Source organism: Sabethes cyaneus, chromosome 2, assembly GCF_943734655.1.
Source record: "Sabethes cyaneus chromosome 2, idSabCyanKW18_F2, whole genome shotgun sequence".
NCBI lineage: Eukaryota > Metazoa > Arthropoda > Insecta > Diptera > Culicidae > Sabethes > Sabethes cyaneus.
This window is the reverse complement of record NC_071354.1, coordinates 182,791,393-182,809,599: the sequence shown is the minus strand read 5'-3', so window position 1 is coordinate 182,809,599 and position 18,207 is coordinate 182,791,393. Positions and strand designations below refer to the sequence as shown.

The following is an 18,207-nucleotide window of genomic DNA, read 5'->3' as shown; positions in this document are numbered from 1 at the left end:
CTACTACTACTACTACTACTACTACTACTACTACTACTACTACTACTACTACTACTACTACTACTACTACTACTACTACTACTACTACTACTACTACTACTACTACTACTACTACTACTACTACTACTACTACTACTACTACTACTACTACTACTACTACTACTACTACTACTACTACTACTACTACTACTACTACTACTACTACTACTACTACTACTACTACTACTACTACTACTACTACTACTACTACTACTACTACTACTACTACTACTACTACTACTACTACTACTACTACTACTACTACTACTACTACTACTACTACTACTACTACTACTACTACTACTACTACTACTACTACTACTACTACTACTACTACTACTACTACTACTACTACTACTACTACTACTACTACTACTACTACTACTACTACTACTACTACTACTACTACTACTACTACTACTACTACTACTACTACTACTACTACTACTACTACTACTACTACTACTACTACTACTACTACTACTACTACTACTACTACTACTACTACTACTACTACTACTACTACTACTACTACTACTACTACTACTACTACTACTACTACTACTACTACAATGTTGCAACTTTTCTTTGTGATGAATGCTCAACGTTAGATGAGCGATTTAAATTTGTACAATCGGTAACTGTCTCTTATTCTACTCGCTCGCGATGAATCGCCGAAGCAAAAGCTGGTGAAAAAAATATAAAATAATTACGCTCGCAAATTCTCGCTCGGTTTATCTGTCTCACACTCATTGTTCATCGCTGTCAACAAACCGAGAACGTATTTTACGATCAAACGTAAACAAGTTTTTTTTGTCAAATTACAAAAAAAAACTATTGTTCGATCAAATATAAAACGTTATTCGTGTCACGAATGATAATAGGAAACCAGATAAGCCGTTGCTTTTCAAGAGATGGCGCTTTTCTAATCAAAAATCAAAATTTCTCACTTATCTATGTTTACCTGCCTAAGAAAACAATCACAAATCACATTTTATTTGTAGTACAGTTGCTCTGTTATGCTTAATTTACAGAACTTCTGTCAGGTTTTGATAAAAACAAACTTTTCCTGTGCCTCTCCATAGCTTCTCACTACCATTCTTCCGTGAGCCCGGGAAAGTGATTTTTATACCATACGAAAGCCGGGTGCTGAATATGTTTGCGACATTCCAATTCAAAGAAAGTAAAATTCGCAACATGAACGCGATAAACAAAAACAATGTTTACCAACTATTTATTGGTTCCGGTGACAAACGTTATATTGCGATTAGCGAAAAATACAAAGGAAACTGAGATGCATGAGAGAGTAATATTGCTGCGCTGAGTATAGTTATTGTCGCGCAAAATTGGGCCTTTTCCAATATGTACAATATGCGTTACAAAGTAACGACATCTGTTGTATTCAACAGGGAAACATTGATAGTTTCAAGCATACTATCGCGCATGGCGCATGATGAAACACTAGCGCTAACATCTGTTGTTTATTGTCAGAAACTAGAGGCGATGTCCTATTATTATTTTTTTACGAGTACGGAAATCTACTATCAGACACCGGGGAAGACCAACACAGGTAGTGTAGGGTTGGCTAGATGCCGACCCACTAAAATCCTGCTCGAGTCTTCAGCCTCATTCCTCCCTGGCAGGAGCATTCGTGCGTATGTAGCAGAGAAGATGAACAATATTTAAACCGCGACGACAAACTCAATACTGCCTGAGCATTTCCAACAACTATGTGATACGGTTGGGTCACTCAGCGACAAAGTGGATCGTTTGATGCTCTCGCAAAACCGTAATGAGCAATCTAACGCACCTGAGTGGCCAAAATTAGGAGTCAAACGTCGACGCTGCGATAATGAGCTAGCTGTACGTGAGACCGCTGATCGTGGCACTAGCTCAATCGATTTCAGCGATTTATCGGTGGAATCTATTCTTCCGGCTCCTCCATCGCCCCGTTGGTGGTTGTATTTATCCGGGTTTCACCTAACAATTACCGATGTTGACGTTAGTAAAGTCGTTTCCCGCTGTCTTTATTTTGATAACGATGAGTCAATCGACTCGACACTTCGAAACTGTCGTTTGTATCGTTCAAAGTTGGTCTGGACCCGTGCTTCAAACAAGAGACGTTGATGCCATCTTCCTGGCCATCTGGATTATTGTTCCAGATTGTGCAAGTACAGCAGTCCCCCGAATAACGCGGTTTCGAATAAGAACGTTTCCGATAAGGACGGCCTCGAGTGATTCCATTAACGCGCTCGAACGTCCTTATTGGAGTCTATGTAGCATATGGGAATTGTCTTAATTGGTTCCAACATGGAATAACTCATGATCCTGGCCGTATAGAAGGTTGGTGTCTTCGACAGAGTTGTTCAGTCCATCAACGGGTTTTCATTGGATTATAGTATTGCGGAATTGTCTCACTACGTGGCGCTAGCGTATATGTAATACTCTTCTACAGGCTATATCTTGCGCTGCTGGCTATCTAGAAAGTTGCGGTCTTCGGGAAGGATGCTCAAATGACTGTCACCTTCAAGATGGTATACAAAATAACGCAGAACTGACTCAGCACGTGGCGCTAGCGGGCATGTGTTATGCTTATACAGGCTGTATCTTGGCTAGTGACTATCTAGAATGTTGCGGTTTTCGAGAAGGTTACTCAAATGACTGCCACCTTCAAGATGGCATGGAAAATAGCGCAGAACTGACTCACTACGTGGCGCTAGCGGGCATGTATTATGCTTAGACAGGCTGTATCTTGCGCTGCTAACTATCTAGAAAGTTGCGGTCTTCGGGAAGGTTACTCAAATGGCTACCACCTTAAATATGGCATGCAAAATAGCGCAGAACTTACTCGCGCCGCGTATAGGTAGTATTCTTATACAGGTTGTATCTTGCGATGCTGAACGCTCGACACTCAATTTTATTCTCCAGCAACATTTACTGCCTGCAAAAAAAATCTATCGTGCTAATCTACCAACTATTAATGCTACTTCCTAAGTGGCCAGAGAAATCCCACCAACTCACTTATTCAATTAGTCTCAGTCACGTTAACACATTTCCAGCTGCTTTCTAAACATTCTTATGATTCATGAACAATTATATTTTCATTTTTATCACTATTTTTTTTAATCGAAACTTGCAATGACTTAATAAGCATTTATGTCACACAGCATTAATAATGTGAAGTCAACGGCATACGTAATGTTACTTTTAGTAATTCAGCTTTCTCGTGTTGCAGTATATTATTCATGTTCGCTGCATATTAAATGCGAGAAGTGAAAAATTCTTATGAATTTCATCGACTGCCTCCGTTGCATTTTGCAGAGAATTTTTGTAAGCGACCAACATTGCGTTAAATAACGAGCAAAATATTAGCAAATTTTCCAACCAGTTGAATAACTACTGTCACCTAAACAACTTTTCCGTAGAAAGCAACTTCTTGTACATTACCAAAATCATGAGTTATGACAAACACAAAAAAATCACAAATACACTAGCACCGTCCGTTGAGTCAATTCTGCATTATTTTCCATACCATCTTGAAGGTGACAGTTATATGAGTAACCTTCCCGAAGACCACAACCTTCTAGATAGTCAGCAGCGCAAGATACCGCCTATCTAAGCATACCACATAGACACTAGCGCCACGTAGTGAGTCAGTTCTGCGCTATTTTTCATGCCACCATGAAGGTGGCAATCATTTGAGCAACCTTCCCGAAGACCGCAACTTTCTAGATAGTCAGCAGCGCAAGATACAGCCTGTACAAAAATATTACATGTACGCTAGCGCCACGTAGTGAGGCAATTCCGAAATACTACAATCCAGCAAAAAGCCCTCGATCTGCTGAACAACTTTGTCGAAGACACCAACGTTCTATATGGTCAAGATCACGAGTTATTCCATGTTGGAACCAATTAAGTCAATTCCCATATGCTACGTAGACTCCATTAACACGGTTTCCATTAACGCGGTCCCTATTAGCGTCCTTATTGGAGGGATTACCAGCAGTCCCCCGAATAACACGGTTTCGAATAAGGACGTTTCCATTAAGGACGGTCTCGAGTGATTCCATTAACGCGGTCGAACGTCCTTATTGGAGTCTACGTACACTCTTAAATTATTCTACCTGTAAATTGGTCGGATTTAGTTAAAGTAAGGTTGAAACTACTCAAAATGCCCTTAAAGTGTACAAACTCAGATTTTGAGTAGTTTTTCAACCAAAAAATTGGTAGTAGGAACTTAAAATTGCGTTATTTGTCATGGAGAATAATTCAATTATCGGTAGCAAGTAGCCAAAATTGGTTGAAATTTATACCCAAAGTTTGAGTTTGTACACTTTAAGGGCATTTTGAGTAGTTTCAACCTAGCTTTAACTAAATCCGACCTATTTACAGGTAGAATCATTTAAGAGTGTAGCATATGGGAATTGACCTAATTGGTTCCAACATGGAATAACTCGTGATCCTGACCTATTAGACGGTTGGTGCCTTCGACAAAGTTGTTCAGTACATTAACGGGTTTTCATTGGATTATAGTATTGCGGAATTGTCTCACAACGCGGCGCTAGCGTATATGTAATATTTTTGTATAGGCTGTATCTCGCGCTGCAGGCTATCTAGAAAGTTGTGGCCTTCGGGAAGGTTGCTCAAATGACTGCCACCTTCAAGATGGCATGGAAAAAAGCGCAGAACTGACTCACTACGTGGCGCTAGTGTATATGTAATCCTCTTATGCAGGCTGCATCTCACGCTGCTGACTATCTAGCAAGTTGCGGTCTTCGAGAAGGTTATTCATATGACTGCGACCTTCAAGAAGGGATGGAAAATATTGCAGAATTGTCTCACTACGTGGCGCTGGCATATATATAATCTTCTTAAGCAGGCTATATCTTGCGCTGCTGATTGTCTGGAAAGTTGCGGTCTTCGGGAAGATTATTCATAAAACTGCCACCTTCAAGATGGTATGAAAAATATTGCAGAATTGCTTCACAACGTGGCGCTAGTGTATATGTAACATTCTTAACCAGCCTGTCTTTTTCCCTGCAGGCTATCTAAAAAGTTGCGATCTTCGGGAAGGTTATTCATATGACTGAGGCCTTCAAGAAGGGATGGAAAATATTACAGAATTGCCTCACTACGTGGCGCTAGCATATATGTAATCTTCTTAAACAGGCTGTATCTCGTGCTGCTGACTATATAGCAAGCTGCGGTCTTCGGGAAGGTTATTCATGACTGCGACCTTCAAGAAGGGATAGAAAATATTGCAGAATTGCCTCACTATGTGGCGCTAGCATATTTGAAATCTTTTTATGGAGGCCGTATCTCGCGCCGCTAACTATTTAGCAAGCTGCGGTCTTCGAGAAGGTTATCCATATGACTGAGACCTTTAAGGGATGGAAAAAAAGTGCAGAATTGCCTCACTACGTAGCGCTAGCATATATGTAATCTTCTTAAGCAGGCTGTATCACGCGCTGCTGACTGTATACCAAATTGCGGTCTTCGAGAAGATTATTCAAATGACGCTGGGATTTTTCTGGCCATTTAGGAAGTAGCATTTACGGATAGATGGTAGACTAACCCGATGGATTATTTTTGCGAGGACTGTGGGGGATATACGAGTTTCTTCTAAAAACACGCATGCTGAACATAATAGCATAAACATAAAGGACAGCATTGATTTGCAATTGTGGAGCCCCACCTCTGGGCACGTCGGTGAGCAGATGCGTTCCATGTAAAACTGCCATTTTCAAAAGATGATTAGATCACGATACTATTTCGTGGTTACCGTTGAACCACTATTATCAAACTGGTTCATTTCTACCAGGATGCTTACCAGGATGAGTCGAAAAATTTTGGTTTGTTAGGTTTCAACAAAAATTTAAGTACTGTACAAAATTTTTGTATTTAATTTTTAATATATGGAAAAATAAACACTGGTTTTTTTCTTTTTTGTTTAGCTATTGAAGGTCTGATGTTATTATCTTCTTGCTCCCCTCTTCAAAAAAATTTCCAGACCAGGACACGCAAGTAGCACACTTTTGTCACTTCTGGTTGCTGCAACCTATTTATGACTGAAATCAGTCATTAATCGGTTACCACAACTAGTTTATAACAACTGTGCTAGTAGGGCATAAACTTTTTTACAAATTTGTATAAGCTTTATTAAACTTATTATTAGAATGTGAATTGGTTGCATGGTTGTATCAGATATTTTGTATTCACTGCAGCGCAATATAAAGCCTTCACAAGAAGATTACAAATACACTAGCGCCACGTAGTGAGACAATTCTGCAATAACTTTCTCGAAGGCCACAACTTACTAGATAGCTAGCAGCGCGAGATACAGCCTGCCTAAGCGGATTAAATGTACACTAGCGCCACGTAGTGAGACAATTCTGTAATATTTTCCATACCATCTTTAAGGTGGCAGTCATATGAATAACCTTCTCGAAGACCGCAACTTTCCAGACAGTCAACAGCGCAAGATACAGCCTATACAAGAATGTTACATATATGCTAGCGCCACGTAGTGAGATAATTCTGCAATATTGTCCATCCTTCTTGAAGGTCTCAGTCATATGAATAACCTTCTCGAAGACCGCAACTTGCTAGATAGTCAGCAGCGTGAGATACAGCCTGCATAAGAGGATTACATATACACTAGCGCCACGTAGTGAGTCAGTTCTGCGCTTTTTCCATGCCATCTTGAAGGTGGCAGTCATTTGAGCAACCTTCCCGAAGGCCGCAACTTTCTAGATAGCCTGCAGTGCGAGATACAGCCTATACAAAAATATTATGTATACGCTAGCGCCACGTAGTGAGACAATTCCGCAATACTATAATCTACTGAAAACCCGTTGATGTACTGAACAACTTTGTCGAAGACACCAACCGTCTATATGGTCAGGATCACGAGTTATTCCGTGTTGGAACCAATTAAGTCAATTCCCATATGCTACATAGACTCCATTAACACGGTTTCCATTAACGCGGTCCCTATTAGCGTCCTTATTGGGGGGATTACTGTACTGCGATCGGATGCGCTTCAGTCAGAAGTCGCTGATGTATCGTCGATTAATTTTTCGCGCATATCCACGTCCCTTACATTCATCCACTCAAATTCGTCTGATCTTATTGAAAGAATCAGGACTTCCTGCTGACGTCTTGCAGTAACACGCCTTGGAAGAACTTTTCTGACGGATTTTGTCATTTTGTGTCTTCATTCAACCGTGCAATCATTCAACACTACCTTATATACGAAATTTAATCCGCAAGTGGCATAAACTCTATCCTTCAGAGAGCTTTTGAGTGAGGGACAGTATAAATTATACCGAAAAACCTTAAAAGCAGTGTAACTTCGGTATAAGTTTATGTTCATCGATTGAGATCAGCACGGGTATCAAGGGAAAGCATTGCCATGGGTCTCTGGTAGCACCCCGTAGCCCCTCAGGAGTTTGTGCGACTGGTATTTGTGGTTACAAAAATCTTTGAGGCAGGACGGTACTCAAGCAGCTCTTCAGCGGTGTACTGCATATTCTGTAAAGCCTTAATGGAGAGTTCATACTACATAGAAGAATAAATGAGTCCTGTTCACACATATGTGTTAAAAAAAAGTTTTCATTCAAAAAATTTAACTATTTGTTTTAAAATCCACCAGTACGTTAATTTTATAGAAGCCTTTAATAGTAGTATCTTAAAATAAAGGCTATAATTATAATTTTCCATTTGATTTTTTTGCATGTGACGTCACATAACTTCATACCCCCTCCTCCCTCCGTCACAAATCGTCACGATTAGGTCAACCCCCCCCCCCCCCCCCCCCCCTTATAAGCGTGACGTACTTTATGGATGCCCCCTCATCTGAGTTTTGTCAAAACTTAAGCTAATTTATTGCTGTATTTATTTGGAAAATATTGGGCATTATTCGTTCATGAAATTTTTTTTGATTCCTACCATTTTTACGATGTTGCCCGTAGAGAGTTAAGCAGGGATAACCACTTTAAATAGAGTTTGGAATATAGAGCTTCGTAACTTATTCCGAAGTTCCAATATTAGGGTTTCCTATGCAATAAAGCTATATATAAATATTCGGAATTGTATTCTCAAATAACTTCTTTCATTCTTCTGTGCATTACTTTTAATGATACAAGAATTGTCCCGTTTAGGATAATTTAGGAATTTTTTTTACATAGGGCGACCAAATTGGGAAAATTTTACTCTACTTATGTAGATTACCAAAAGTGCTTCGTGCTAAAACAAATACGTTAAATCCAATTGAAAAACTTAAGTGTAACTGCGTTTCTGCTAAATGCGAATGACGCAAAAATAGCTCTTTTTTAACAGAAGGCAATTAGTATCCCTCTTATTTTTTGATCCATCTGATCTTTTAATCAATACAGTTGGATTTCGATTTTGGCATGGTTCGATTTTGGCATGCCTCGATTTTGGCAACAAAAGTATTCGTTTTTGGCAACACAAGATATTTGACTTCCAAAAATATGCTTAAATATCAACCAATTTCCGCATACATGCTTTAAATGACGAAGAAATGATGCCCTCAGTAGTTTCATGAAAAAAAGTTCGAACAATAATATTTTTTTGCCGTAGGACTACGTCTTACCGCAGGGGGCCAATAACTTATTTGCACCGGACGGGTAGCTTTTGTCGGACTTTTTAAACATAAAATGGTTTCATATCGAAAATGGGTCTCGATTTTGGCACGGTTTCGATTTTGGCAACATAGGCGACACGCATTTGTTGCCAAATTCGAAATCCTACTGTAATGGTTAAAATTTTGGTACAATGCTTAGAATAAATTAAGTTTACATTATTTTAAGCATACAATGATATACGTTATGCTAACTCATTAGGAAGACTTTTTAGTTTCAAAACTTGAGGGTGCAATGTACAAACGCTATGAAGCAACTACGAAAAAGGATGAGTAATAGTTAGTTTTATCAATATAATTAAGTTTTTATTTGGGCTATAAATTAAGCCTACTTTTAATATCCCGTGCATATAGATTAATTATAAACGGACATACTAGTGACAACAAGCAGTTTCAATGAATATACTAAGACGTGTTGGTTAGTGGTAGGCAATGATAGCTACCGTCAGTGATGTCTCGGAGCGCAAAACTAGGTCCATTCTAAAATCAATACTAGATCCATTCCAGATCACAAAAGGGGGTTAACATTTTCAAGGAATTTGAAGATTTTACTAGTTTTACTGAACTTTTAAATACCTAAATTGAAAATACACATATTTAAACATCATTTTAAGAGTATTGTTTTATTTCAAACCAGAAGGGTTCCAGGTAGTAACAGTTTGAAAATACTCTATGCTGACTGCCAAAACATTGAAAAACAGCTACTCTTAAATACGCGGTTATACAGTGGTTTTGGCTATAATTTTAATTTAATTTTAGTATATTTACGTTCAGAAATGATTAAAGATAAACATAAAAGTAAAATACAGTACAAAGACTTGATAAGTATGTCCTAAAATTCTTATTTAAAAATAGGTCCATTCAAGATCAGAATTCGACTACGTCCATTCAAAATCATTTACCCTAATATGATTTCTGTAATGCGATAGAATTTCAAAATCAAGCGAATAAGGTTGTTCTTTATAATCAAGTAGAAGAAATCCTTATTCTATGTGTATTAATGTCTAATATGCTCTTTTTACGCACGCGATAAATAAAAACGCTTGGACATATAAACCTTCAAAAAGCGATGAAAAGATGACTAAAACATATAGAAAATACAATGCAGAGACGGCAAAATGTTGACAAAAAGATGGCAAAAATACGAGAAAAAACACGACAAAAATGGGAAAGAGACATTGCCAAACAGGCGACAAAACATGCTAAAATGATTTCGAATTGATGGCCAATAAACGTCGTCAAAAAGACAACGAAAGACCAACAAAAAGATAAGAAGAAGACAACATTATTGTTGTCTGGGCAACAAACAGCACGAAAGATGATGAAAAGATGACAATAAAACGAAAAAAAGGGTGCTAAATGTCAAAAAACCAAAATACGATGGAATGATGGCAAAAGGACAATAAAAATACAACAGAGAAATGATAATGAGACGCCGAATATGGAGAAAAGGCAACATAGCGATGACAATAAGACGACGAAAAGGTTTCGAAAAAGCAACGATAAGGTAACAAAAAGACGATGAAGGAATGATGGAAAGACAGCAAGTAAACGACGAACAAACAGTGAAATGCCAGCGAAAAGATATGACGAAGAAGTGAAGACAAGTAGACGAAAAGACAAACGACGATAAAATACGATTAAAAGACACCAGAAAAGGTTAAAAACCGAGACAAAAATGCCAAAAAACAGCAATACAAAACGATAAAAAGACTATAAATATATGCCTTGGGCTGAAGAGACAAGTCTGTAAAACAGTGACTATGCTAAAAAAGACACTAATTTCGACGCCATCAAACCTAAAAAAACGCCTCAAAAGAAAACGCCACAAAAAGCAATAAAAATTGTCAAAAAAGTATTGAAAAGAGACAAAAAGACGATGACAGAACACCAGATGTTGAACATAATGTATGGCTTGTTCGCGACAAAATCTGGACACCTCAATTTTGTAATAAAACTTTGCTAGAAGTTTAATCCAAGAAACAATTTTATATCATTTATGTGTGTATCGTTAACAATTATCAAACAAATTAATATTACTTATTTGGTCTGCATGAAAAATTGGCGAACTTTGGAGTTTGCCCTTGCCATGAGGATCAGTGCAGACTTGTTGGCAACCAATTTAGCTGCGTTTGTCTAAGATTTTCGAAATTTATCTATAGTTGTTGCTTGTTGTTTGTGCTGGGCCTGGGACAGCTCTCTCTTCAGCAAAGCCCAACACCACTCGATGGGGCGTAACTCTGGAGCAGGTGGATTCGCCTCCTTCGGTACAATATGGACTCCATTAGCATCATACCATTCCATCATACATCTTTGGCGTAGTGACAGGATGCCAAATCAGGTCAAAACAGGGAGCGTACATCATAGCTGTGCAGGAATGGTAACAATCGTTTCTGCAGGCATTCTTCACGGTATATTTCCTTCTTAACCGTTCCCATAGTTATGTAACTTTTGATTGCTCGACCACAGCTGCATATGGCCTGCCATACTAAATATTTTTTGGGGAACTTGGCTTTCTTCTTTGTCCTAAAATGCTCTGCAACGCCATTCCGTTTCAGGGCAGTGTAAAAAAAACATACCAGGAAGCTGTTTAAAGTCTTCTAGGACATACCACTGACGAACTGACATGACACATAGAAGAAAATTCTTCAAAAAGCATCGTCCTACAATTTTGCTTGCACACTAGTGCCCTCTGTTATGCATGTTGCGGAGTAGCTTGCATTTGCAAGTTTTTATACTGTAGGTTTTTTACATTTGCAGGGTTTTATACTGTAGGTTTTTTACATTTGTATGGTTTTATACTGAAAACTCGAAGCAATACTCGAGCGCTGCGGTTTGGCCATGTTGCGAAACATGCCTTTTTTGAAAAATAAGTGGTTTTCGAATGGACGATGGAATTAACGCGAGCGTCTCGTCTGTTTGTCTGTGGACATACGTTTCATCGTCCATCGTCTGAAGTTTTTGGAGCGTCTTAGTAGAATACGAAACCTAAAATTAAAAAAGAAGAAAACTTATCCAATTTAATAAATTGGATGAGTTTTCTTCGTTTTTAATTTTATGGAAACTTCGTTAAATATTCGCGATAAAGCTTACGAGCGCGTATTTTGGCCGTCGTATTTTGCTTATCATTACGGTTTGGCACAGTCCTCACCTTGAAAGACTTCATGCCTTGTCGTTGCTTAGAAGTGTGCACGAATGTTGGCGACATTTTTATTTCACAAGCAATGGTACGTACAGAAAGATCTGGTCTCCTCCGTAATGTTTGTTGTACCTTCGCATCCTAGTGGTGGATCCTCAGATCCGTATTTGTTCCACTTCACTTCTTCATAGCTGTTGTCAAGCGAGTATCGAACGATTTTAAAACACTGTGAATCCAAGCTTTCTGTCAAGTTTTCTTAACGAGAGATCCGGATTTTCATTGCGACCGCACACAATTGCTTTTCGCACCTGCTCTTCTTTCGACGCCATTTTATGCTGAGCGCTTGTAATATAAACAAGTGTTATACCGTGAACGTACCATATTCTGCGCAGTTAAGACATTTTTATGATTCTTCCGCAATTCTAAGTATTCTAGATTTAAATTAACAACGTGAATAGCAGCAACGTGTAGTGCTACGGTCTATAATATCTGGTAAAAAATATGGGAATGATAAGTCGACCAACAATTGAGTATATTTTTTGTTTTGTAAACTTATACACGGTGCCTAATTCTGCGCACTCTCTTGCTCATGTTCCTAATTCTGCGCATGTTTGCTCCTAATTCTGCGCACCCAAAAAGTGAAAATAAATACTCCTGCCATGCTGTTTATGTTTTTATACGCTGAAAGCACACCAAAAAATCCGGCATTAGCCAATACCACAATTAAATCCATGATCCGGCCTTCTTGTGCTGTTCGGGTGGCAAAGGAATATTGTTATCATTTAGATTGCCTCATTTTAAATATTTTTTTCTCGATAACGTAAAGGGCGAATTGATTTGGGTTTTCTGCATACTGAACATTACACTTTAGACTAATACTAAAAATTGTGTTTTCATATAGAAACCACTTCCCCACTCTCTGACAGCCCCATGAGGTTGGACCTTAAAAAATAGAAGACTGTTAGGTTTATGAATTGGCGCTCGTAGGTTCGGACCCCGAGACACAGCACAGGATTCCAATCAATGCAAGTTAAAGATTCTACTTGAATTTTCATGCCTATACCTCAGCCATTTGGGTGAGGTTGCGTATTCTTTCGCGGTTTCTTCGTAGGATATATTACTGTGCAGAATTTGGAACATGAATAAAAAATCTGTGCCTAAATCTGCGCATTATTGCATCGCGATTTTTCTAAAGAAAGCAATGCATGCAATCACTCTTTTTGTCTAAAACATGACTAAAATTAATTATTCTTTCTAATTATGCTGGGTAATTTGATGATTGCAAAGAATTTTGATCATAAATTTGTTGATTTTCTAGAAAGACAATCTTTGCGTTGGTGCTAACGACGATATTTTCTGCCATATAAAATACTATCAGTTTCACGTTAAATCATTTCGCTCTCAAATATTATGACCCGTTTGTGAATAATGACGTAATATTCAACAGACATTTATAAAAAAAAATAACGCAATGATCATAGTTATGCACAATATTAAAAAATACTTATATACAGAAAAATGCGCAGAATTAGGAGCGGTCACGGTATTTTCAGAAAGAACAGGCATGCGTCTACCACTCTGCAAAATATTTCACTCATTGTTTTAATGTATTTCCAAAGCTGTGTGTGTTTAGGGGTGTCCAAATTTTGTCGCGAACCAGCCTTAGAACAACCACCTAACGTTAAAAAACATCAAAAACGAGGGGTCAACACGGTGTAGTCATGCCTCTCACGCCGAGGACTCGGGTTCAAATTCCCGTCCCGCAGAAATCACGAATGACTCAAGCTATTACAGTGACTATAATCAAGTTAAAACAAAAAAACGACAAGAAGATGACAGGAAATCGCGACAAAATACGAAATAATCAAACGACGAAAAATAAAGGATGGAATACGAAAAAACGAAAGCAAAAGGCGAATGACTAAAATCAAGAATATCCATTCTTGAATAATACAGAGAAAATTTGACATGTATCATGAACTGATTTGATTCAAAAAAGTATTCATTTCTTTTTCAAATACAATCAAGAACAGTACCTATGCTATAAAAATTTTACTTCTATCACTTTTCAGCAAAACTGAGAAACGCTTTATACTAACAAACCTTTAAATGAAGAACAAATGTCAGTCAAACCTCAAATCAAAAGTTTGATTTAAAATTTGACTAAGTTTTATAATTTATAACCCTTTCCTCTGCGATAAAAACACAGATGGTAAAACTACGGATTTTCCTTCAACAAAACCTGGCATCACTGATGGGGGGCACTATACGCTATACTGTTTAATTAGCTTTTATCATGATTTTTAGGAAAAATAGAGCAAAATGGACTACTTTTCGAAGTCTGTGTAGGATGAAACCGTCACCAATCGATTTCCTGCATTTTTTTTACACAGAAATAGGTATCTGGTAAGATTCCAAACCAGCGGCTTCTAATTCTTGAGATTACGAGCTCGTTTTTGCCCATTGTGCGCCGCCTTAAAATCAACAAACAGATAATGAATCTGCAAGTTGTACTTCCGGAACTTATCTAATAACTGATGCAGTGTAAACATCTGATTTGTTGAAAGCCAGCTTGGTTCTAGCCGACGTAGGACACCACTAATAATCTCAATCTGCAGAATTGAATACGGGTGATCATCTTTTTGAGCAATGTTTCGCCTCGGTAGTTACCACACTCGAATCGATATCCTTTTTTTTAAATATCGGGCAAATGAGGCCATCCAACCACCTTATAACTTTGTCGAACAAAGCGAAAAATTTTATTAGATTAAAACCGAAATTCTATCTGCGGAATATTTGTGCAAATGAATAATTTGTTTTACGAATTATTTCATAGTGAATATATTGTGGACGAAACATTCACCGCGTAAATAGTTTGTGAATTCCATAAAAGTAGAATCAAATGGGAGCAAGTTCCCTTGCTCCTACATGCCGCAGAAAATCTAATTTACGAATGCAAACTCACATTGATTGCTCGTGCCAGCGCAATCCACTGGCATTATCATTATACTCATTCAATTTCCGAACGACTAATGACTTACCACCCTCGTGGGTTTTCTCTCTTTCTTCCAGTGAACGAAGGTCGCCTAACGGAGGAGGAAGCCACCGAGGAGATCAAGGAGCTGTACAACCAGCTGCAGCGCCTGTACGAACGAATCCCTCAGCGTGGAATGGCCGTTGTCACGATTGCATGTTTGATGGAAACCTGCAAGAGCTCATCCCTCAAACCACCGCACCCGCTGCTGGCGACGAAAATAAAAGCGATTACGGCCGCTCCGGAATGCACAAATTCGACAGTGGACAAAAGTACTAACACAAGCACGATGATACCGAACGGAAACTACGGAATCGGAATGAATCAGTCCCAAACTAAGATAACGATTACAGACGATTTGGACCCGAATGATCGATCGATAGACAATAGGAACTTTAATCTGGACAATCTCCAGCTGAAGTGCATGTGTAGCGAAGAAGAGGTGCAGACGAGTTGTGAGTGCCATAGTGTAGCGGTGATAAATTCCTTTAACAATGCCGGTTGTAATTTTAAGCATACTGATTGCTGTGATAGTGCAAAAGGAAACACCAGAACAGTGCTAGTGAAACAGAACTCGGAACACACGTTGACCATTAGTGATAGTTGTTGTTATAGTCGAGTTGGCACCAATCGGAGCTATCCTGCCGATGGGTGGGCCAGCAGTAGTGGTAGTAATTTCAGAGAACTGACTGCAAAAAATTTCGAATCCTGTGATAACCTGTTGCATCAACAGCAAAAACAGAAACAGACACTAATCACTAGTGGCGACAGCGCAGATAATCATTCCACTCAGCAGCCAAATCCGACCTGTGGCGGCTTGGTAGCGACAACATCCTCCCTTAGTGTGGACGAAAATAATTTTAGAAATGTTAACCTGGAGAACTTTAACAAATTGTACGCAAGTCACAACAACAAGATAGATAGTTTGAAAGAAAATTTCCTCATGCGAACCGCTCTGACTGCCGCACTACATAATCTGGAAAACGAAAACCGCTCTCGTAATCAGCGGGCCGGTACCGAACCGTATCAGTTTCCACCAATCGGTTGTCAGCCACGCTGCAGTACCGCAACCGCTACCGATAGTATTAGCCGCAACTGCAGCACACCAACGCCCTCCTGTAGCTCCTCGGAAACACCAACGACCGTCGCGACATCCTCATCGAGTGCACTGCAAACGACCGTTCCGGCATCGACCATCAGCGGTGACGCTGAGCCGCTGGATGCCACTGGAAATTGCTCGAGCGGTCAACCATCGGAGCCCCAACAGCAGCAGCAGCAGCAGTCGGGATCGAAGAAGAAAAAATCCCCCGAGAAGCGGTTAGTTATCGATCTGAACGACAGGTCGAAGTACACCGAAGAGGTGTCCGTTTGAGACTGCTAGAACTCCGCTGGGTTCGGACCACCGAACGAACCCAGCCGCCAGCCCCGTTCATGAACGCGTGAAGATCTCACTGCACCTACTGTCCTATTAGGGTAAATATTAACAAATTTCTCCTTTCCCCCTTTGTGTACGAAGTACATCCCTGAGATGCTGAATGAAAGAAAAATTAGTTACTAAGAAGAGCAAAAACAACTACCCGGTTGTTAATGATTTATGGTTTCTTTTGCTTATATTGTATATACTAATAGAGAGGATGGTATGTCATCAAAGTTAAAGTAAGGAAAATAGAAATTTGCTCAATGAACTAACCGGAAATGCTGCAATTAGTGGAAAATCGTCGTTCTTATTCACTTTCTTTCTTTCTTCATTAAATTTTGTATTAATGGTTGTCGGTCCATATTTTGGATTAGTAAAAATATTGAAGTAAACTAAAATATTCAAGCCATTTTACTGCAATACGTTTGCTGCTATTCGATGAACTTATCCAATTTAAAGTCTAGCTTTAGTTTTCTGGATGCGGTTTGTGGCAATCGGACTGCAACTCTTGCGTGTATCGATGGAAGGGATTTAAGAAGTTGAAACTCCTTATGGTGAATTTTACTTCACATTTTTCAACTCAAACTGTCAAAACTGTTTAAACTGTTTTCTATTTAAGTTTTCAACCTAATATTACCAGTTCATTGCGTGGGATGCTAATGTTCTCGCGTTTTGTGAAATCATCTTTCGAGCACTTAACATCCAAATAGATGACTGAGAATCTAGTCAGTTCTCACAAATCTGAAACAATGCTTACTGCATATCACACAAACTGAAAAGAATTTTGACACAATTTTTGCCAATAAAATTAATCAAACTCTACAAATTTAATGACTTAAAATTTGTTTTTAACTGGTCAGGATTATATAGAGGTAAATCCATGGTAAATCGTTGATGAACAATACAAAAATGAGCGTCCCGAGATGGCTTCCTTGGGGAACACCAAAAAGTGCATAAAAATATTAAATCAATGAGAACTAATCTTCACGTCAATCTTCAAATGGGATCGTTCAATCATCAAATCGGTCGAGTTCAATAGTGTAGGAATCCGAAAGCTTTCGTGTTTCTAAACATCGACAGTTTCTAAAAGTCTATGTATACTCAACATCAACTTTCTGACGCTTCTCAACATAATCATTAGGCATGGGGTTGAGTATTTCTTGAACCATGAAGCCATGTTCAGCCATGCAGCTAACAGCATTGGGTAGATTGATTTCAGTATCTTCGATAAACAACACAGAATAGAGACCCAGCTAGCATTTTCATATGTATATAAAACATGAAAATCAGCATTACGTACAGATATATATGCTTATAAATCTTTGATGGTATTTGATGCGCAAAATTGGCATATCCGTACTATTTTGGAGGCGATATACGTGATTAGAAATAATTTTAAGCGTTACGACTATGTATGTATTTATATCCGATAATATCCGATTAAGCGCGACTCACTTCGTAATGCTATACGATTTTGTGCTGAAAATCGCTGGCGGGTGTTATGGGTTCGAACCCGGTTATAATCTCAGATTATAGCTTGGTTCGACTCATGCATTGGACAAAAGGTAGGAGTCAAAATGACTACTTGTCAAGCATAGCTACCAATACCCCCCCCCCCTTCCTTTCCGCTCTTCCCGTCCTTCACCAAAAATTTTCATTTCTTTCCCCTACCGTCCCTTCAGCAATTGTAGAACCATTGTTTCAAAAAATATTAATGAAAAATTACTCATTTATGTGCTATAAAGTGAAATTTTGGAAAAGCAGTATCTGTGAATACTTTTTTCCCTTGCAGGTCTCAGTAAATTTAAAATAAAATTGGGGCTTTATCATGCAAAGTAAACCGGTTTGGAAAATAAAAGCTACGCGAAATTTACGAAGTCTTGTAAGTGTTCTTTAACAGGAGAACCAAAAAA

At 38.7% G+C, this 18,207-nt stretch overlaps 1 protein-coding gene across 1 annotated transcript in view; it reads left to right on the top strand.

Annotated features, from left to right (window-relative positions):
• The window catches only part of LOC128736421 (uncharacterized), a 242,718-nt gene extending 226,469 nt beyond the window's left edge, over positions 1-16,249 (top strand). Inside the window, exon 13 of the mRNA XM_053830904.1 lies at positions 14,916-16,249. Within this exon, the coding sequence (XP_053686879.1) occupies positions 14,916-16,249 (1,334 nt within the window). The remainder of the gene's footprint in view (positions 1-14,915) is intronic.
• The last annotated feature ends 1,958 nt before the right edge of the window (positions 16,250-18,207 follow it).